General features: G+C 42.3%; 1 protein-coding gene across 5 annotated transcripts; it reads left to right on the top strand.

The window, feature by feature from the left end:
• Nucleotides 1-1,629: 1,629 nt before the first annotated feature.
• Nucleotides 1,630-21,284, top strand: hycc1 (hyccin PI4KA lipid kinase complex subunit 1). 5 transcript variants are annotated; one of them, XM_020932666.2, is made up of 12 exons: nt 1,634-1,791; nt 12,620-12,701; nt 12,977-13,078; nt 13,531-13,710; nt 14,670-14,750; nt 14,826-14,941; nt 15,507-15,602; nt 15,990-16,106; nt 16,224-16,311; nt 17,156-17,318; nt 17,808-18,119; nt 19,314-19,454. In XM_020932666.2, exons 2-11 carry the CDS (start codon nt 12,651-12,653, stop codon nt 18,083-18,085), a joined length of 1,272 nt encoding a protein of 423 aa, XP_020788325.1. In that variant the 5' UTR covers nt 1,634-1,791; nt 12,620-12,650; the 3' UTR covers nt 18,086-18,119; nt 19,314-19,454. The 5 variants fall into 5 exon arrangements, with proteins under 5 accessions (XP_020788323.1, XP_020788325.1, XP_020788324.1 ...); XM_020932665.2 differs by having other exon boundaries at nt 17,808-18,128; XM_020932664.2 differs by lacking the exon at nt 17,808-18,119 and having other exon boundaries at nt 1,630-1,787; nt 19,314-21,284.
• The last annotated feature ends 223 nt before the right edge of the window (nt 21,285-21,507 follow it).

Genomic DNA, 21,507 nt, shown 5'->3' with positions numbered 1-21,507 from the left:
TGTGACATGGTCTCGATTAAAACACTCAATGATGCTCACATCTCGTTTACATTGTGTTGCCATGGCAACAAGCCAAAATTGGATCCTTGCCAATGAAATGTCCTTACACTAACGTTGGCATAGCCTAACCAAATTTGGTAGCCAGATGCATCATGGCAATAAGAACAAAAATGTATATTGTGACCACGCCCCTTTACAAACCGGAAGTCCGCCATCTTGGATATTTTTTTTGGCCAAATTTTGAAAATTGCAGGGTTAAATTAAGATTTATAGGGCTAGGGTTGGCGCTATGGTTAGGATTACGATTAGGGTAAGGTTTAAGATTAGGCTTATTCGGGTCAGTGTAAAGTGTGGCGTTTGCGGGGCGCGACGTTTGCGGGGCGCGGCGTATGCGGGGCGCGGCGTAAGCACGTGCGAGGGCCGATCATTGCCGCTTGCGGCTATATTTATTATTATTATTATTATTATTATTATTATTATTATTATTGAACTACATAGAAGCCAGTAATTGCAGGGATTGGAGATATTTTAGGACCATATAGACTGTGATGTGATGTACTGGGACATGGTCAGAGAATGAAGACGGTCACTTGAATGGATTTTAGGAGCTTTAATTACCTTTCTTCTATCTTTTTATCTGTCTGTCTGTCTGGTAATCTATCCTTTCGTCTGGTAATGTGGCTTTTCACCTGTTATCTATAAAACATTTGAATTATATCACTAACTGAAAATGTCATCTTGTGAATAACTGTTAAACAGTTTACATCAACAATCCCTCAAAATATATAAATTAAACTAATTAATCAAGTTAATTAGCATCAGAACCTTGCACAGCAATTAAAGAGACAATTAAATAAATATTTACAAACCCACCTCTATCACAGACGCGGCTTAAGATTGGTTTTACATTTAGCGGCCCCGTCGACTGCATATTCTAATAATCTTGCAAATTTCTCTAATGAATATACATCTAAAAAGCAATTCACATTCATTGGCGTCTAGCCTGTAAAGTTAAAACAACGAATTATTAGGTCTAATAATATATTGTAATATACAGTATATTATATATATTGAATATACAAATTTTTCAGATTTAATTGCAATAAATCTTCAAATACACCGTAAGAGCTGGGAAAACACATAAAAAAATTGTATCAATTTAAAATGCCCCGTAAGTAAACAGTACCATAACGTCAGATTTATTGGTCATTACACATCAATTAACCGTATTCCTATGACAAAATCAAATGAACATTCACGTAGGGTACACAAAATATTACAATCTGTACTTGTATGTAACTTATAATTTAAAACGTACCCTGTCAGAGGGGTAAGTAATGTAAATATTAAGTTGGTTATTTACATTAAACAAAAGAAAGTGCCATAATTGTCATAGTTCATTGCTGACTATATTGGAATGCGCATTTACATTAATGCGTAAGGGGACTTTTGACGGATAATGTGGCTGCCTGTCAAAGAGCAATGACAGAGACAAGCGACAATCTACCGTGTTCGCGGAAATTATTAACATGCGGACCAGTGCTGAAATTCCATTGGCTACCTATACGGGAGGCGCGGCCGTTTCTTTTTAATGTCAGCTCATGATTGGTCCGTGAAGCTGTCAATCATTTACATTTGCGCCTCTGTGTTTCAGTAGTTTGAGTGGAGAAAGTAATGAAGATGGAAGGAGCTGGTGAATAATTCAGCAAATTTCTAGAGTTGCGGTGTGATAGACGTTTATTCGCCACATTATTGAAGAATTATACAAGTGAAAAGACGGATAGCATGTCAGTAAGTACATTAACTTTTCTAGTTCCCTTGTTGTCGCGCCCTCTTTGAGCTAGCTAACCAGCTAATCTGTAAGCAACAACCAGTGACAGTTCGGAGTCATTTAGTGAGTTCAAGACTTGACTCATTTACGATCCTCCCCTGGTATAATGAGCAAACACTGTGGAACTTTTGCCTTCGTTTCTATACCCGTAATATACTTGTACTATTCTGGCTACACAAAAGAAAGCGTATATTAATGTCTACGGTGACATTAACTGAAGTCCTCTTGCATGGTAAATTTAAGCTTTGCCTAAATTAGATCGTGTTGTAGACTTGATAATTTTACAACTCTCCCTTGGATGGTGGCAAAGAAAGTCACGATAACTAACTAAACTACCGTTAAGTGTAGCATATATGTGGTTAAATTAAATATACGATGGTGCAGCTGGGTAAACCAAAAGAGCTTTTTTGAACAATCTTTGTTGGTTTGTATGATCTTAAACGGCATTGGATTGTTGGGACATGATTCAAACGGTGTTTGGGAATTTTCCTACAGTATGACCCGTCAGACAGTGTTTCAGTGCATGTATGTGGATGTGGTGTTCCCTCATGTTTTCCTTAAGCTCTTTGCTCTGTTAGATTATGTTTTGCTTGGATTTTTAAAATAAGTATCTGATACAGCATTCCTCTATCAGTCATACCTTTCCTGTGTGAGTTAGTATATATTCAGTAAACGCCACATATCCCAAAGGCATGTGGAACAGCTCTGCAGCCTATGTCCTTCACAAGGACTTCTGCTTCTAAATGGTCCACCAGTTACTATTTGAATTAGATTTGAGGCATGAGTTTATATAGGCTTACACAGGATATTTGCAGCAGTTACAGAACTTTTGTCTGTTTGGTGAATCATGGTTCAAAAGTGGTGCCATTAGTATGTTCATATGAATGCATAGACACACAAAAGCATGTATGCCACCTGAGGCCTTTCCCTTTATTAATGCTTTCTGACAGAACAGCCTAGTGGCGCTTGGAGCAGGACCATCATGTAGGTTCTGCTGTCATTTACAATCATCTGTCATCTTGCCAGTGGATTACTTTTAGTTGCACATTATTTAAAATAATTTATATTTAAAAAAAATCTATAGCTACTCATATAATTTTGAGACATATCATTTCTATGAATTCTATTATTTACAATTTATAAATAGGCCAACACAAAACAAAAACTATTTATCTAAGTTTACATATTTGTTATGCGTGATGGGATGAAAATGCATCAGTGGCTTAAAAGGAACCAGGAGTGTGGATAGGCTGCTTTAAGAGGATTCCTCCCCTGTCAGATCGCCTGTCCTCTTAAGCAAAAATCTCAGACGATCATGTGTCTAGTACAGGGCAGGCACAGAATGCTCCATATATTTTCAGGCGACCCGTTGTTGCAGAGAGCCTGGAGGCAGGGCAAAGTGGAAGTTGTGAGGTGGCGGGGATGACAACAAGTCAGGTCAGGACAGTTTGAGCAAAGGACAAACACAAACTAAAGAGATGGTAAAATGTTTGAGCCGCATGAAGTGTTTCAAGCGGTGCCTGTGCCTCTGAGAGTAGATCACTGTGAGTGTTGGCTGCTGCTCAGGGGCCTGTTAGAAGATCTGTATCATTATATAAGTCCACCCCAACCACAAAAGCTCAAAATAGTTTTTTCAATATTATGTACAAATACAATTTCTTGTAAAACATTCTGGGTTAATGTCAGAAGAACTAAGGATTATTGTTAGCATTCAAATTTTTGAGCTTTCAGTAATGGATATAGGTGTTACTAATATACTCTGTTGTTGTTTGAACCCTGTAACACAGGAAAAAGCAGCTGATGCAGCTCTGCCTCTTTCGAAACCTCCCACCTGATCTTTTTTCCCCTCTCTAGAAGCTGCTTTATTCTTATTTTCCTGGAGAAACCAAAGGTTCCACAAGTAACTGAAGCAATGGATGTTTTGTCTCTAGTTGTGTCATTCTTTTGATGTGTTCTGCTGTTGGTTTTGGCAGGTAGGACATGAAGACATCATTTGCTGTTGTAATGCTGCAGAGCATGCCTGTATTACTCAGGTTTGGTGTTTGAGCCTGGGGTGTGACATGGCCACTGTGTCAGGACCTGCCTATACAGTTGCAACAAGGATTTGGAATGTAAACACAAAAGACTTGTTGATTGTTGGATTGAACTTTAAGAGGAACTTTAAGAATCCCAGTGCGCTCATCCACACAGCTGTTTTTTCTCTGTACTATTAAGGGTGTCATGATACACCAAAATAATTGCATGGGATCTGCAATAAAGCATAGATAGCTCAGTAGTATATCACGCTTTTCTAGTTTAATACTGGTAAAGTTGATGAAATCTTTCTGTGTGCATAGAATGTGAGTGGAGCTATAGTTAGTCACATAAGGACATTCTTTCCTTTTTTATGAGGGTACTGGACATGTTCCTCATTTAAAAGTAATTGTTTTAAATTGGCTAGTATTCTTTTAATATTGATGGCAGACTTCCTGTGCAGACCTACTGAGCAGTATTGTGGGTCCTATGAATCAATAGTATATAGATTCTTGACCAAAACAAGTAATTTAAACCCCAGCAAAGAAGACAAATGTGGGTGTTATTGGAGGAAAGGGAGCTGTCAAGTTCTTCCACTAACAGGAACACATTTTGAAAAAAGGCAATAATCACATTTACAAATGCGCACTTTGCAGATCGTGACACATTCCCAGACACTCTGCAGTCTGTGTCTTCCTTTTGCTAGAGTGAGCTCCAACTGGAACACTAAATGTGGTTAAACACAGAAGTATTGTGACAACAGCGGTGTGTGTTTCACAAGCACTACCTATCTGGTGTTGTCAGTTGGGCATTGAGGCGGTCGGGTGCAACACATTTGTAAACCTAATGAACTCTTTTATTGACCCAGTGTTTTCCATTCACTCTGGTTATCTGTCCCTCGAGCCATCATACCTTTTATCCTCCAGCCCTGTGCATCCATTTACATCTCGCCATTTCATTTCTCTATTGATCTGCACTCCTGCTCATGTTTGAAGGCTTGTTATTGTTTGGTAAGGTGACCCGTTGAACCTGCTGGATCACTTCGTGCTCTATGCTGCTTTATTATGCGCATGTGCATTGTGTTTTTCCAAAGCTAGCACTTATTTCTCATCAAATGTTTTCACTCACAATGCAATGCTTTTAGCAGACCAAAATCATTACAACTTTTAAAAGTAAGAGATATGATTAGATAGAGATCAGCTGATATGTTTTATTTTGCTTTTTTTTCCATGACTAATGCCAACACAGTTGTTTAGAGCCCAGAGAACCCAATATGAAGGCTTATTTTAGCCTCCATATTTTTTTTTTTTTTAATTAAAGCAAACTCATCCACAGCCTTGCTGAAAAGTACAAAGGTTGGCCACATCAGACTATCTCTATTAGATTATAGAAATACTCACTATCTGATTGTAATAATCATTATATAATATGATAAAATAAGAATGAAAGAATAAGCTGCAATGTTTTTTGAAGCATGAATTGGTGCATTTTTGTTAAGGTGAGCTAGCTTGTATTCTGACTGCAAGCACTGTACTTTTATGCTTTTGTCATAGGCAGGGCAAAAATCCAGTATTATTACATTTATACATAGATTCTAGTAGACCGTTGGTCTATGCAAAAACACATATGCATGTTTGACTATTGCTGGAAAGGAATGAACAGTCAGAAATAACCCACAGGTAGGCAGCAAGAGAAGCAGGAGGCGGGTACCAGCAGAGTGCATTTCAGGAGGCAGTGAATACAGACAGCCCAGACTGCACAAGAGTACCGTTTATTGGGCACTTGAAATCCAAAGCCAAGCTGTGTAGGAGGAGGAGAGCCCTGTCTGTTAGTGCACTGACTCATCCACTCAGTAATCACAGTCTTTATTATGCAGTCTGCTTTAAAACGGACACGCTGGGTTAGGATACCGCCCTCCTCGCCCTCACTGCCAGCTCTGAAGAACAGAACAGCCAGCAGTTACAAAAGACTTATTTCTCTAAATTATTATTCGGCTGTATTATCCTTCTCCTAATTTCATGAGTCACCAGCTCCCCCTCCCCCTGTGTCATTTCTGCTATTGGCGTTGTCCATAAATAGACACCTGGCTGCCATGAAGGAGCAGAAATCAGAGGTAAAAAACCATTACGAGGCTTTGCCTGGCATTTGTGATCACCATATTTAAAAAAATATATAAAAAATGAGAGGAAGACTGTGCAAGATTAGGAGAAAAAGATGGGGAAAGAAGAATTACTTTGTTCTATGCTCTGAGAAAAGTGATCAGTGAAAAATGGTTCAAATGAAGAGACCAAGCACAATACATTCGAGTGAATTACCTCTTTAAAAGAATCTTTTGTACAGGTTGATTTTTCAGATGTCAGATTTGATTGATCTTTTGTTGATACTTGATTTATCCAGTAATTATTTCGATGACCTTCTTGATACTTGACAGCAACCTCACACTGGGGGTGTATTACACGTATCTGTGTATCTGATGGAATGTTCAGTAATTTCCATGGTGACACAATGCACACATTAGCAAACGCTGCCAAAGAAGATATTTAAAATATTTGAAAACTCAAGAAAAATTACAAAATGTATTTAAACAACACATATTCACTAGCCTGTGATCAATAAGAGCTTTTTAAGTATTTGATTTTCAACAAAAACTATTGGCTAATGCTAACTAGCTTGTGACCATAATTTCATGTGTGAGGGACTCGTTTAACTGCCCAGATCATCTCACCTGTTATAGTTCTAACTAAATCAGTTATTTCTGGTCAGATAGAGCAGTGCTTACAGTTAGCTTCACACCTCCAGGGAATGTTGATGACATCTGATGCAGAGTATCAATTGCTGCTCATTTTGTAACTTTTCAGAAAGTTAATAATTCTGTGTTGTGTGTCGTTCTGTGTTGTGCATTCATAAACTATATGAAGCAAGTGGCTCTGGCATGGGTAATGTTATCTACAGTGTATTGCTCAACATAAGATAGCACCGAAAGCTGCTCAAAGGAAAATTGCCCTTAATTTATAATGATGACTAAGTAGTTTACTTGTAAATATATTGTGGGCTGTAAGGGTAAATGGGAAGAGGAAATCATGTGTTTCCCAGTGTTACAGAGCCTGAGTGTGTCTGACAGTGTGCACATAGAAGGACTTGACTGGCCCTGTCCTTTTTCTGCTCTCACTGGCCAGACGCACCAAACAAGGAATTTTATTGCCAGTTTAACCATGTAGATGCTTAATGGCAGCAACACAAAACACAGTCACTACAGAGAGAAACCAGGCTGGCTTCTGTGTAAAACCTAATGCAGAAAAGACGACTATGTCAAGGGGGAAGAGAAATGAGCAATAGGAAAAACGTGCCTGTCATTTAAAAAAGAGATTTCAAGGTTCAAAGTTGGCTTTATTGTCAATTTCTTCACATGTACTAGACATATAAAGAAATTGAAATTATGTTTCTCTCTATCTTTTCTCTCTCTTCAATTTCATGTTTTTGACGTAATTATGCCTCCAAGGTTGAGTGTGGACAGATTAACACTAATGGCTCAGAGTGCTGCTATTTATGAACAGCGCCCTGTCGCCAGGTGTGTCGTTCAGTACTATTTAACTTTTCTGGGGGAGGCCTATCTCCATGGAGATTTCTTTGTCTGTAGGCATCACCTGTTTGTATCCATGTCAGATCTGTGGAAAGGCTATCCTGCTCACAAAAACAATGCATGTTTCCCATGATTATATTCATTGGTATATCCATCCATCCATTTTCGTCCGCTTATCCGGGGCCGGATCGCAGGGGCAGCAGCCTAAGCAGGGACTCCCAGACTTCCTTCACCCCAGACACGTCCTCCAGCTCCTCCGGGGGAACCCCGAGGCGTTCCCAGACCAGCTGAGAGACATAGTCCCTCCAGCGTGTCCTGGGTCTTCCCCGGGGCCTCCTCCCGGTGGGACATGTCCGGAACACCTCCCGAGGGAGGCACCGAGGAGGCATCCGGAACAGATGCCTGAGCCACCTCAACTGGCTCCTCTCGACATGGAGGAGCAGCGGCTCTACTCCGAGCTCCTCCCGTGTGACTGAAGCTCCTCACCCTATCTCTAAGGGAGCGCCCAGCCACCCTGCGGAGGAAACTCATTTTGAGCGCTTGTATCCGCGATCTTGTCCTTTCGGTCACTACCCAGAGCTCATGACCATAGGTGAGAGTAGGAACGAAGACTGACCGGTAACTCGAGACCACCACAACGGTCCGATACAGCGACCGCATCACTGCCAAAGCTGCACCAATCTGCCTGTCAATCTCACGTTCCGTCCTTCCCTGTCTCGTGAACAAGACCCCGAGATACTTGAACTCCTCCACTTGAGGCAAAGACTTCCCACCCACCCGGAGAGGGCAAGCCACCTTTTTCCGGTCGAGAACCATGGCCTCAGACTTAGAAGAGCTGATCTTCATCCCAGCCGCTTCACACTCGGCTGCAAACCGCCCCAGTGCACATTGCAGGTCCTGGTTCGATGAAGCCAACAGGACAACATCATCCGCAAACAGTAGAGATGAGATCCTGTGGTCCCCAAACCGGACCCCCTCCGGCCCCTGACTGCGTCTAGAAATTCTGTCCATAAATACAATGAACAGAACCGGTGACAAAGGGCAGCCCTGGCGGAGTCCAACATGCACCGGAAACAGGTCTGACTTACTGCCGGCAATGCGAGCACAGCTCCTGCTCCGGTCATACAGGGACTGGACAGCCCTTAGCAAAGGGCCCCAGACCCCATACTCCCAGAGCACTCCCCACAGGACACCACGAGGGACACGGTTGAATGCCTTCTCCAAGTCCACAAAGCACATGTGGACTGGTTGGGCAAACTCCCATGAACCCTCGAGCACCCTATGGAGAGTGTAGAGCTGGTCCAGTGTTCCACGCTATGTGCCAGGACGAAAACCACACTGCTCTTCCTGGATCCGAGGTTCGACTATCGGCCGGATTCTCCTCTCCAGTACCCTGGCATAGACCTTACCGGGGAGGCTGAGGAGTGTGATCCCCCTATAGTTGGAACACACCCTCCAGTCCCCCTTCTTATACAGAGGGACCACCACCCCGGTTTGCCAGTCCAGAGGTACTGTCCCCGACCGCCACACGATGTTGAAGAGGCGTGTCAGCCAAGACAGCCCCACAACATCCAGAGACTTAAGGTACTCAGGACGGATCTCATCCAACCCCGGAGCCTTGCCACCAAGGAGCTTTCCAACCACCTCAGTGACTTCAGCCAGGGTGATGGATGAGTCCGCCTCCGAGCACCCAGCCTCTGCCTCCTCCTCGGAAGACATGACAGTGGGATTGAGGAGATCCTCAAAGTACTCCTTCCACCACCGGACAATGTCCCCAGTCGAGGTCAGCAGTAGAGCCCGACCGATATATCGGTTGGCCGATATTATCGGTTGATATGGGCAACTTTAGGCATATCGGCTATCGGCCGATATGCTTGCTGATAGGGGCCGATATTTCACGTGGGCATGTTATACCTCGTTATAAAGTTTAGACTCTCTACATTCTGTTCATTTAATCCAATTTACAGACAGATAAATGTCCTAATATGTGGCTCCACATCAGTATTTATCTACGGAGTCATTTGTCTGTGTGTGTCCGTACTGTCCCTGAACACACCACAGAGTCGCGTCACTCACGTGTGTTTGTTTACACTCGCAGACACAGATCCAAACACTGAGATTATATTCTTTTTACGGACAATCGGTTTGAGTCTGGATTAAAAGGACATTTATTAGTGCAGATTTGTGATGTGAGGAGGAGCCTGTATGAGCGGTGAGTGTTGGAAATATATCGACTCTGAAGCTAGTTTTTGTCATTTGTTATGGGTTAGCTGCTGTAGCTCCCGCACATAAACAGACTGTTTTCTATTGGTCTGTTCTAAAGTGACTATATTGGCCCTATATTTGCTACTGGACCTGCACTGATATGTAAATGAGCTGTGAACAGAGGTGTGAATTATGACATTTGCGCATATAATTAATTACTGCGGCGCGCACGTATTTACGGCTAAAGGCTAATAGCGCTATTTTCTTTACTAGTTATGGGTCCGTCGCGAACGAAATGACTCTTAGAACCGGCTCTTTGAAGGGAACGACGGGAGCCTGATCCTTATTGGGAGCCGTGTTTTCTCTTTTTCTCACTTTTTTTCTCTTCACGCCGCGTGATTCGTGGTTTGACAGCGGCAGCGGCTCAAAACGACACTTTGAGACATTTGCGTGTACGTAGGATTAAAAAAAATAAAAATAAAAAAACGAGCATATTTATCTGTAGTTTAGCATAAAATAAATAAGTCCTGGTTTAGGCCTTTTTCAGTCCTGGTTTAGACCTGGTTCAGTCCTGATTCAGTCCTGCTTGCAACAAAACAATCTGAAGAGCCACTTGGGACCCTAAAAGAACCAGCAGCTTTTAGTGAGCCGAGCCAAAAGAGCCGGTTCTCTAAAAGAACTGGAATACCCATCACTAGTGTCTAGAATGTGATGCAAAAATGCCATTAAGCCAACCTACTGTCTGTAAATATGATGTAAAGAGGCAGAATAACAATAAATGTTGCCTAAATAAACCCAATTTAAAATCCACCAGAGCCAAACCTAAGTTTTTTAAACAATTCAACATTTACAGTGAATTTTTACATCACTAAATATATCGGCGATTATATCGGCTATCGGCAGCGCCAACTTCCATTATATCGGTTTCATATTGGCCACAGCAAAATCCATATCGGTCGGGCTCTAGTCAGCAGCCCTCCCCCCGCACTGTAAACAGTGTTGGCGAAGAACTGCTTCCCCCTCCTGAGGTGAAAACCTGAGATTTGCCAGAACTTCTTTGAGGCCGTCCTATAGACCTTCTCCATGGCCTCCCCGAACTCCTCCTAGCTCAGAGTTTTTGCCTCCGCAACCACACGGGCTGCAGCACGCTTGGCCCGCCGGTACCCGTCAGCTGCTTCAGGAGTCCCCCGAGCCAGCAAGGCCTGATAGGACTCCTTCTTCAGCTTGATGGCATCCCTTACTTCCGGTGTCCACCACCGGGTTCGGGGATTGCCGCCGCGACAGGCACCACAGACCTTACTCCCACAGCTCCGAGCAGCCGCATCGACAATAGAGGCCGAGAATGAAGCCCACTCGGACTCCATATCTCCAGCCTCCCCCGGAATCCGGGAGAAGTCCTCCCGGAGGTGCGAGTTGAAAGTCCCTCTGACAGAGGGCTCCGTCAGACGTTCCCAACAGACCCTCACTACACGCTTGGGCCTGCCAGGTCTTTCCGGCTTCCTCCTCCGCCAGCGAACCCAACTCACAACCAGGTGGTGATCAGTTGACAGCTCAGCCCCTCTCTTCACCCGAGTGTCCAAGACACGCGGCCGGAGGTCAGATGACACGACTACAAAGTCGATCATCGACCTCCGACCTAGGGTGTCCTGGTGCCACGTGCACTTATGGACACCCTTGTGCTTGAACATGGTGTTCGTTATGGACAAACCGTGACTAGCACAGAAGTCCAATAACAAAACACCGCTCGGGTTCAGATCAGGGAGGCCATTCCTCCCAATCACCCCTCTCCAAGTGTCACTGTTGTTGCCCACGTGGGCGTTGAATTCCCCCAGGAGAACAACGGAGTCCCCGGTCGGTGCACTGTCTAGTACCCCTCCCAAGGACTCCAAGAAGGCCGGGTACTCAGCACAGCTGTTCGGCCCGTAGGCCGACACCACAGTGAGAGACCTGTCCCCGACCCGAAGGCGCAGGGACGCGACCCTCTCGTTCACCGGAGTGAACTCCAACACACAGTGGCTGAGCTGTAGGGCAATGAGCAGGCCCACACCAGCCTGCTGCCGCTCCCCACTGCCAATGCCAGAGAAATGGAGAGTCCAGCCCCTCTCAAGGTGTTGGGTTTCAGAGCCCAAACTGTGCGTGGAGGTGAGGCCGACTATATCTAGTCAGTAACGCTCAACCTCCCGCACAAACTCAGGCTCCTTCCCCCCAGCGAGGTGACATTCCATGTCCCCAGAGCTAGTCTCCATGTCCGGAGATCCGGTCGTCGAGGCCCCCGCCTTCGACTGCCGCCCAGATCTCTTTGCACCGGCCCCATATGGCTCCTCCCGCAGGTAGTGGGCCCACATGAGGACGGCCCCACGTCGCTCCTTCGGGCTGAGCCCAGCCGAGCCCCGTGGGGAAAGGCCCGGCCACCAGGCACTCGCTGGCGAGCACCCACCCCAGGCCTGGCTCCAGGGTGAGGCCCCGGTGACGCCAATCCGGGCAACGTAACTGGCCTCTGTGTGTGACTCATCATATGGGACTTCTGAACCGTTCTTCGTCTGACCCGTCCCCCCGGACCTGTTTGCCTTGGGTGACCCTACCAGGGGCATGAAGGCCCCAACAACATAGCTCCGGGGATCATTCGGGCACTCAAACCCCTCCACCACAATAAGGTGATGGTTCAAGGAGGGGATTCATTGGTATAATTCCTATTAAAACACCTGTAATCAAATAAATGCTAGATGGATGCCATATAGAACATTCTAAGCTAAGCAGTAACATTTCTATGGAGACAAGCAGATGGCAAAACCCCTAACAGAAAAGTTACATGGTAATGTTTGATGTAACGGACTGGAAAGCTTGTGAAAGGGCTGATGGGAATGCCTTTTTAATGGGCATCTAGTTCCCTGCAGTTATTTGTCATTATTTGTAGGAGTTATCTTTCCTCCACACAGCAGTCCCTCATCATTCATTCAGAACACATCTAAAGTGTTTTTCCAATCTCGCAGGTAGAAGTGCCTCCACTGCAGATGAGGGAACATGTTGGCTATGGATCAAGGAGTGGTGGAGGAATGGCTGTCAGAATATAAGGTACCATGATGACTCTTGACTACAATTTATACGCTCTACATGGTTTTACTACTCTTTAAAGCCTCATTACTGTACCTAACACAATTTTTGTTTTTTGTTTTAATTTAACTTCTAGTAATATATGATCATTATTGTATATTGTATATTTTATATTTCAAAACACATTTGATCTGTTCTTATAGTAGCAATATTGCCTTTTCTTGGATATTGAACCTTCAAATATACCTTTTACGATTTTTAAGTCTTCTCCTGATTGGCTGTTTTCACTTTTGCAGACACTCCCAGACAGTGCTGTTTCCTCCTATGCTGCCTCTCTGAAGGACAAAGGCGCTCTGGTCCCTGCACTTTACAAAGTCATCCGAGAGAACTATAGTGATGTATGAGATGACACATTTTTATTCTTTACTTGTTTAATATGATGAAAATAAATGATCCCTTTTGTCAAATGTTAAACTCAGTGTTACAAAACTGTCCATTGTGTGCTTGTAATTTTTGTCTTCAGTCAGTTAAACCATGTAACTATGATGAATATTGCTGTGGTAAACTTCAGTTGGTAGAGCCTGCGTCATCAGCAGAGTGCTCTCCTCCATAGTTTCCTGTCTCTGTTTGCTCCTTGTATGGAGTAATAATAGAATATTTTCAGGCCCAGTAAATGGATTACAGTGTATATTACAGTCTGCATTAGCTATAATTTTCTATATGAAAGGGTCATCATTAAGGCATTAATGCAAATTTCCACTCAAAGTGCCAACCACACGGAAAACTAATCAATATCATGAATAGTTTTATTTCACATCCATTTAAACTGTATGTTGTCTGTGTATTGCAGTTGCTGGAGCCAGTGTGCCATCAATTGTTTGAGTTTTATCGGAGCGGTGAGCCACAGCTGCAGCGCTTCACCCTCCAGTTTCTGCCTGAGCTCCTGTGGAGTCTGCTGTCCGTCAGCGCCGCCAGGGACCCACACACCTCCGGTTGCATAGAGGCCCTGCTGCTGGGCATTTACAACCTGGTAGGGGAGAGGCTAATGAGAGGATGCTCTTTTACAACAAAGAAGCAGTTATTGATTTGTGGTGCACCTGCTCCAAGTACTTAACTAAAACAGCAAGCATCCATATTTAAGTTGTTATTTTTTAAATGTGCGTTGTGTAACTTTTCAAGTGGAGGGTTTGCCAAATGCTTTTCTTTATTGAGATGTTCTTGTTTCACGGTATGGAAGTAAACCTTTCTGTCTTCATAGAGACCAAATCAAGTTACAGCTCAGATCTGTAGAGAGGCAACTCTGCTCACAGTCAGAATGCCTGTTTCTTTTAATGTATTTTTGAGCTGTAAACCCCTTGATAAATTAATGAATAAATAAATTTAATGTGTGTAAGGTAGAGCTGTTTAATGTCATACTGTGGAACATTCCAGGCAGAGCAATAACATATCCATGGAAACGAGTGGGTGACAAACCCCCAACCAAAAAGTTACACTGTGCACCTTTTAACCTACAGTTCTTTTTTCTTCTTTTTGTTTTTGTTGAACTTGTGTAACATTATTATGTTATTAAAGATAGAACATAAACATGTTTATTTTAAACCAAACTAAACTTTACTAATATATAAACTAGCCTTTTAATATTGTAAAAGCAATGTTCCATACAGCTCTTGGCCTAACTGCTTACAGCACTTATCTAAATGAACCAGTTCAGACTGAGTCCCATATAAGGGATTTGGGTTACATGTCCTGATACTTCTCTAGTAAGTAGAGCAGATAAGAATGGACATATTAAAAAGAGGGAAGTGAAATGGCATGACTTTGCAAGTTTGGTATTCAACTGTTTTTTTTCTATAGTCTATCGACAAAGCACCATTCTTTTTTTTAACTTCTTGGCAGTGAATACATTTTTTTCATAACCGTGAAGATTCAACAGTCAAGACCGACATTTTGAATGGCTTAACCTCAGTTACATGGTTTCCTCTTTCACAGGAAATAGTTGACAAAGATGGACAGAGTAAAGTGTTATCATTCACTGTCCCCTCTCTCTCCAAACCTTCAGTGTATCATGAGGTAACCACACACTGGGTTGGATATTGATTTGATTTAATATTTAATTATTGAAACCTTACCCTGTGTTTTGTGCAGCCTTCAACAATTGGCTCCATGGCTCTCACTGAAGGTGCTTTAGCCAATCATGGGCTGGCCAGAGTAGTGTACAGTGGGCCACACTTGCAAAGAGAAACCTTCACTGCACAGAACAGGTAAGAGACTTGGCTTGAGTCCTTGTGTTCACTGCCTGGGCTGGTTAAAGTGTAATACTGCTTTATCAAATGGGCATTCCTTTTGGTGACTGCATCGTCTTGGTTTGTTTGGATGCCAGCCAGAATAGAAACACAGGAGGATTAACAACATATCTAGACTAACACTGTGCTTAACTAAGATGCATCAAACAAATGAGCCAGATTTTATGAGAATCTTTGTGCCAGAATTTGACTCTTGCAACGCAAAGTGCAGGAACTGGGCTTTAAGATAAAAAATATGTACAAAAATAATAAAATACAGCACTCAAGTACAATTATTAGGCTACAAAATTATTATGTACAATAATTGGTTATGCCTATGGTTATATCGTGCAGCATATGAATGGTAGGTATGGCAAGTGACTTTAGTGTATTGTACTTGTGGAGATTCAGGTTATGTCAACAGGGCTAACAATGTTGATTGTACTGCAACTCACTGCAGCAGACTATTTTATGTTCATTTAATTATCAAGATTTTTCTGCTGTTGACAAATTTGTGATGTTCAATTAGTGTTTTTCTTTTTAGATTTGAAGTTCTGACCTTCTTGCTGCTGTGCTACAATGCTGCGCTGAGCTACATGAGCATGACTTCACTGCAATCTCTCTGTCAGCTCAGCTCCAGGTAAAACACTTGCTACAATACACACTTTCTCTTCAGGAAATTAGCTCCATAGACGTGTGGGCTCATGCATGCAAACTCTCATACTCTCACTCTCTTCCAAGAACAAGCTTATCTGATCCTCTTATAGTGTTCAGTGCCACACTAGACCAAGATACACAACATCAATACATGTTCGCATATAAAATTTTGTTTAAAATCTGTGTGTTGATGGTGGTTTTATTGACAACACCCATATACTTACAAATGTCCTAATTATTATTTTGTTTAGAGCAGAAATTGTTTGCACTTAGCTGCATCATCAATGCAAATGATACTTTCCCTGAATGAAGCTTATCTGTTTTACTAATTCATATTTTAATGCTCTTTTGCTCATTGCTTTTGTTGCAGAGTATGTATTTGTGGTTACCCACGCCAGCAGATGCGACGATATAAAGGCATTAGCACCCGTATGACCGTTACGTCAGAGTTTCTGGTTCAACTCATCACTGGGATCCACTATGCTTTGTAAGTGCCCACATACGCCACACTTTGTCAACACTTTTACACACTGTTTGATTTGGTGCTCACTTTGATGTAAATAAATATATAGACTTGGATCCTTGCTTGTGTATGTCTGTGTAGGTGTAACGGTGAAGTGGAGCTTGGATCCAAAGCCCTGGATGATGTTCTGTACAGAGCCCAGCTAGAATTGTTCCCTGAAGCACTTTTGGTGGGTTTGTTTTCCTCTTCTCATCTTTTCTACCTTGTGCACTTTTAGATCCAGAACACAATTTGTTTTGTTTGTTTTGCGCGGGTGCATGTGATTTTGATGCACATGCTGGTTTATGTTTTTGAGGTTTGCTCCGCACACTATGCCGTATTGTTGGTCTGTTTGTGTCGGGAACACCAGAGTGTAATCCCACTAGATTATTTACATGCTTTCCGCTCTGCTAAACCCTAATCCTTGAGGCCTTGGGAGTAGAGGATTGGACCTTTAGTGCACAGTATTGCAATGCAAGTCTATGTACATGATCCTCTGCTTTAAAAAATAAAACTATTAATATACTCTTCATGATCAAATACTCTGTTCTTACTTTGATTTTTAATAATTTCAGACATAACTGACATGATTTAATTTAGGACTGTTTTGCAGCAGGTAATTGCCTGGTCAAAAGGTCTTATGACGTGTCACTCACTCATGAGACCAACCCAGACAAAGAACCACTTGTTTTAAGATTATGGAGTATTAAATCAAGTGTGCAATGGATTGAAATTCTTTGAACTGAGATTGTGACACTGCCCTGTGCAAGGCACACATAGCCAAATCAAACCTCTGGTCTAGTGTCTAAAAACATCTGTTCCACTGATATACTTTCCCTCTACACTATGGACAAAGAGAACCTCAGCATCTTTAGCTCTGTCTTTTGATTTGTTCTGATTGCCCAAACGTATTTCTTCTTCTTAATCATTATGTTACTGTGGCAACTTTCTGTGGTTTTGTAGGTAACATGAAAACTACCACATAATGAATGGTGAGACTAACCTAACTCCTTTTTTAACTGTTTTGGCCTCAGGTGGGTAATGCCATCAAGTCGTCTCTGCATGGAGCAGCTTTGAAAAACAATACAAAAGATGGTGGCAGGAGTATCCAGGTCGAGATCACGCCGACATCCTCCAGGATTTCCCGTAATGCTGTCACGTCCCTCTCAATCAGGGGCCACAGGTGGAAACGACATGGTGAGACACATCACTGAGCTTGATATAATAAAAGAGTTTTAAGACCACAAACACGATGACAGTACATTTTTATTAAGAAAAAACATCATACCAACTTTGTCAATATACCATTGCCAAATATATGTCGAGTTGTCGACCAAGGCAAGTTTTTTGCCTCAACATTCCCAAAACAAACTTCCAAATGAATTCTGTGATTTGAGTACAGGTTGTAGTGTGAACAAGGGGTGCGATTTCATTCTTCCTGTTATGAAAAGTTAAACACTGATGGCGAGGTATCCTCAAAGCCATTAAAATGGCTCTTTCCTGTGTCCCTCCCATTGTATGCTGTTTGAACATTATTCAGTTACTGATTTATTTGTGTCTTTCTCCCATTACATTCACCATCTGTGTCTGTTTTACAGTCAAAATTTGGTTGCATGCATGACATGTTCTGTTTACCAGTGTTTTTGTAAATGTCTGTATTTTATGAACCCCATGCTTGTCAACCAGAGTCCCAGGAAATGAGTATAGACAGTGAGGCTTCGGTTGGGGGCGTGGTCATCCCAGAGATCAATGTGACAAGTGTGAACTGCGAACGCATGCCCAACGGAGACTCCCTGCGGCCCCGTCTTGACGGCGAAGCGCTGTGTGGCACCTCTGAGGTCAGCGTGGACCCCCGAGGTCATGAGGTCATTGCCATGCGCAATCAGGAAGTCAGGAGGCAGAAGTCTGTGAGGCGAATGGTGGAGAATGAGAGCTCTGGGGCCACAGGGAGGAGCCAGCACTAAGGGCCTACCCCCTTTCCCCTGCAACAGTCATGGGGTAATTTAGGTAACCTTGTGTGGGGCGTGGTCTGACAACCTGCATGATTATAATTTCCCACTTTACCTTTTGGCTGGGCTCCACCTTCTGTTTTTCTCAATCACAATAATCCTTTCATCTGCCATGTATAATTTTTAATCATTTATTTTTTGTATAAAACTCTCCTGCTGGAATAACGACAAAACTGTTACCCCAATAAATAGCAACATAACAGCATTTTCTAATTGCAATAAGCAACACTGTCAACTTTTTACATCAGTTAGCCTAAATGTCTTACATTATATAAACAAAAAAATAATACAACATTTACATAAACAAGTGAATAATAAAACCAGTGTGCCATGTTCTGTTCTGTAAAAGTTCTGTTTGGGTGCACAAAATCACCTAGTGTTGCTGATTCGAACAAATGTGTTGATTTGCCCAAAATACAGAGCAGGTATTTGAGTTTCCACAACACACTCTGGTATACCTTACACATTACTACTGGGTTGCGCCTGGACACAGATGACTTCCTTCTGATTAATATTGTGAGGGCTTTGGAGAGATACACAGGTCTGGCATAATTTCTAATCTGGGAACAGGCTCAACATATCCACAATTTATGGGACCTGGACCTGTCTATCTGTCTTGTTTGCTCAGTGTTCACTGGTGTTGTGTTACAGTCTTGACATCCCTGAACATAGTTCGGATGTGATGCTAAGTATGTGCCAGTTTACAATCTTGTGGCAGTGTGTACCCAAAAATGGGCATCAAGTACTTTGTCTTCAAATTAGAATCAAGGAATTATTTGTGTTTAGACGTCTTGGCCTCCCTACACTTGACTATCCCTTGTGGTCTTTCCCAGGCTTTTGCTATCTTCTCCTGCTTTTAAATAATGCATTCTTTATCTTTACCAATGCTGCTGTCTCTCAGAAAGGATTATCTAAGTCTATAAGTGATTCTTTCTTTGCTTGCTGTAAACAATTCAATATTAAGGCGCCACCTGCTGGAAGATGGTGACTGGTGAAGATTTCTCCTCTGCCTCTCAGCCCACCAAAGATGCAATTGAATATCTGAGATACACTTTTTACTGGAGAAACTTTGGGCTAATTGTCAGGGGAGATTTGCTTTATACTTTATACTTTATACTTTATGCTTTATGCTTTATGCTTTATGCTTTTGCTGACAAGTAACTTATTTTTCTCACACTTTCAGACGCAGTGGATTTGGGTTCCCCGGATGAGCTGATGGATATCTCAGAGGTTGATGAAGGAGTGTGGCCAGGAGGAGTGGGACCTGAAACAACACCTACCATCACTATTAGCAACAGTGTGACCACTTTGAATCTTGGGGCTAAAGCTATGAAGAAATGTCGGCTTAGTAGTCGCACAAACAAAGACAAGGAGACTGCACCACAAATTACAAACCGGGCAAACAGTGAGAATGTGGAGCTGACCGTGAAGCGGCTGACCCTCACCTCCAGCCAGTCAGTCCCAAAGGGAGGAACGCTCACCAGTCTTACCCGCACTGCCAGTGCTGTGTTCTCCCGTTCCTTTGAGCAGGTGGCCAGTGGCAATGCTCCTAACACTAACCATACCGCCTCTGAAGCAGGACGCTACTCATGCAGCCTGCAGGAGGAAGGCCTGGGCTACCTCAGTCCCGGGCCCAACCATACACAGCGTTCTCCCAGCATTAGCGTCCATCTCGGCTCTGATCTTTAAAAAATGCTGGGACATTTGACTGCCCACCACATGCCTCACAAAGTGTGACCCTGCACCTGTGATCTGGAACTCCAAGCCATGCCAACTGCACCAACAACCATGTAAACGCTCCTGCTACTTTATCACTCCAGTTAAATGTCTCAATTTACAACCCTGCATCATTTAGACATCTACACTGTATGTCATATCTCAGAAGTCATATATATCACCTGGTGAGCCTGATACAGCAGGATGTCATATGGTGTATTGCAGTACAATTGTGCCACAAAAACTGTTCTCAGCTGCAGCTATTGGGTGTCCTTACAACTCCAAACTGTATTTGACAGTGTATTTGAAGTCACTGCCCTGCATGGCTTTCCCATATACCCATTTTGACAGCTGTCAGTGGGCAAAATGACTGTGAGAGCATGTATGTGTGTATGGTTATGTACTGTATGTTTCTATGTCTGTTTTTAAAATCAAGGCTGCTGATCGATACAATAAATGTATCATCCTCCTAGTGTTTATACGATTTTTGGAGAAATAACCCATAGCAATACAAGTCTTAGTATTTTCCATCTTTTTGGGAAGATTATCTGTGTTCTTTATCAAATACTGCTGTGCTTTACTGCTAAATATACAAAGAATAATTACTGCTAACTAATCATCAGACCTGACATAATGGTGTTTAATGTTTACAATCAGACAGTACCATAAAATAAAGCAATATTAGTTTATTCTGGTCTTAGCACATTTTCCTAATTCATTTGACAAATAAGTAGGTGTAGATTTTGGAGAAGACAACTGTAACATTTTTACATGGTAAATTTTGCACTCAAGAGAGCTAAGAATTGTTTCCACTGTGGTATTTTATTATGATGAATGGTGGGGTTGGATCTGATTTATAGTTAGTTTCTATAAGATGGCTTTTATGTGTGACTTTTTATCCACCTTTTTTTTTACGTTTACATTTTTGGAATTGTAAAGATGTACCAGCCCTAATATGAATAATAAACCCACTGGTACCTGGCACATAGGACTTTTTCTGTAAAAAGCCCCACTGTATTTTAGTGTGAGAAGATGTCCAAAACAAGGATACCCCCCCTTTTTTTTTGACCAGCTGCCACTCCACATTTAATACTGTAATTTGGTGAGGTGTTCAGTTCTGTCTGCTTGTTGTTCCTGTATCTTCATTAGTTGATGTTAATTGGTTATATCCATAATGGAAAATGGCTCAAGTGTGTACATTTGATGTTGTGAAATCAAAACATTGGTACAGACTTACCCTTGTTCAAAGTGTATACCTGTCAGATGTGCACTAACACAGTGTGTCAATCATAGTGTTTCTGTATGCAGGCTTACAGAATGTGCATAAGCTCTTGTACGTCAAACCTTTATGTTGTACTAAAGTTGGTTTATACTGGCCTTTCTGTGTCTGATAAGAAAACACTGATGAGTCCTCTTGGAATAAAGTGTTTGTACATTATATATGCCTTTTTTATAATTACAAAGTCCAATACATATTTTTGTTGTTGAAAAACAGCAATATTAGGCCATGTACAGGCATGTAAGATATGACTCACAATGACTATGATATTACCAAACTATGCGGTAAATACAACAAATGTTTTCAGCCTTATCCATGGAAGTATAATAAGATCTTGAATAAGAGTAAAGATTCTGATTATAGATCATGGACTGTATGACTG

This window comes from Boleophthalmus pectinirostris, unplaced genomic scaffold (genome assembly GCF_026225935.1).
Source record: "Boleophthalmus pectinirostris isolate CB_2022bp ecotype Guang Dong unplaced genomic scaffold, ASM2622593v1 HiC_scaffold_21, whole genome shotgun sequence".
Lineage (NCBI taxonomy): Eukaryota > Metazoa > Chordata > Actinopteri > Gobiiformes > Gobiidae > Boleophthalmus > Boleophthalmus pectinirostris.
This window is presented reverse-complemented; position numbering and strand designations above follow the sequence as displayed.

Coding starts and splice junctions, on each gene's coding strand:
- hycc1 (XM_020932664.2), top strand. CDS start 12,651: ATGTTGGCTATGGATCAAGGAGTGGTGGAGGAATGGCTGTCAGAATAT. Junction 13,079..13,530: donor TCCGAGAGAACTATAGTGAT/GTATGAGATGAC, acceptor TGTGTATTGCAG/TTGCTGGAGCCAGTGTGCCA. Junction 17,319..19,313: donor CCACAGGTGGAAACGACATG/GTGAGACACATC, acceptor TCACACTTTCAG/ACGCAGTGGATTTGGGTTCC.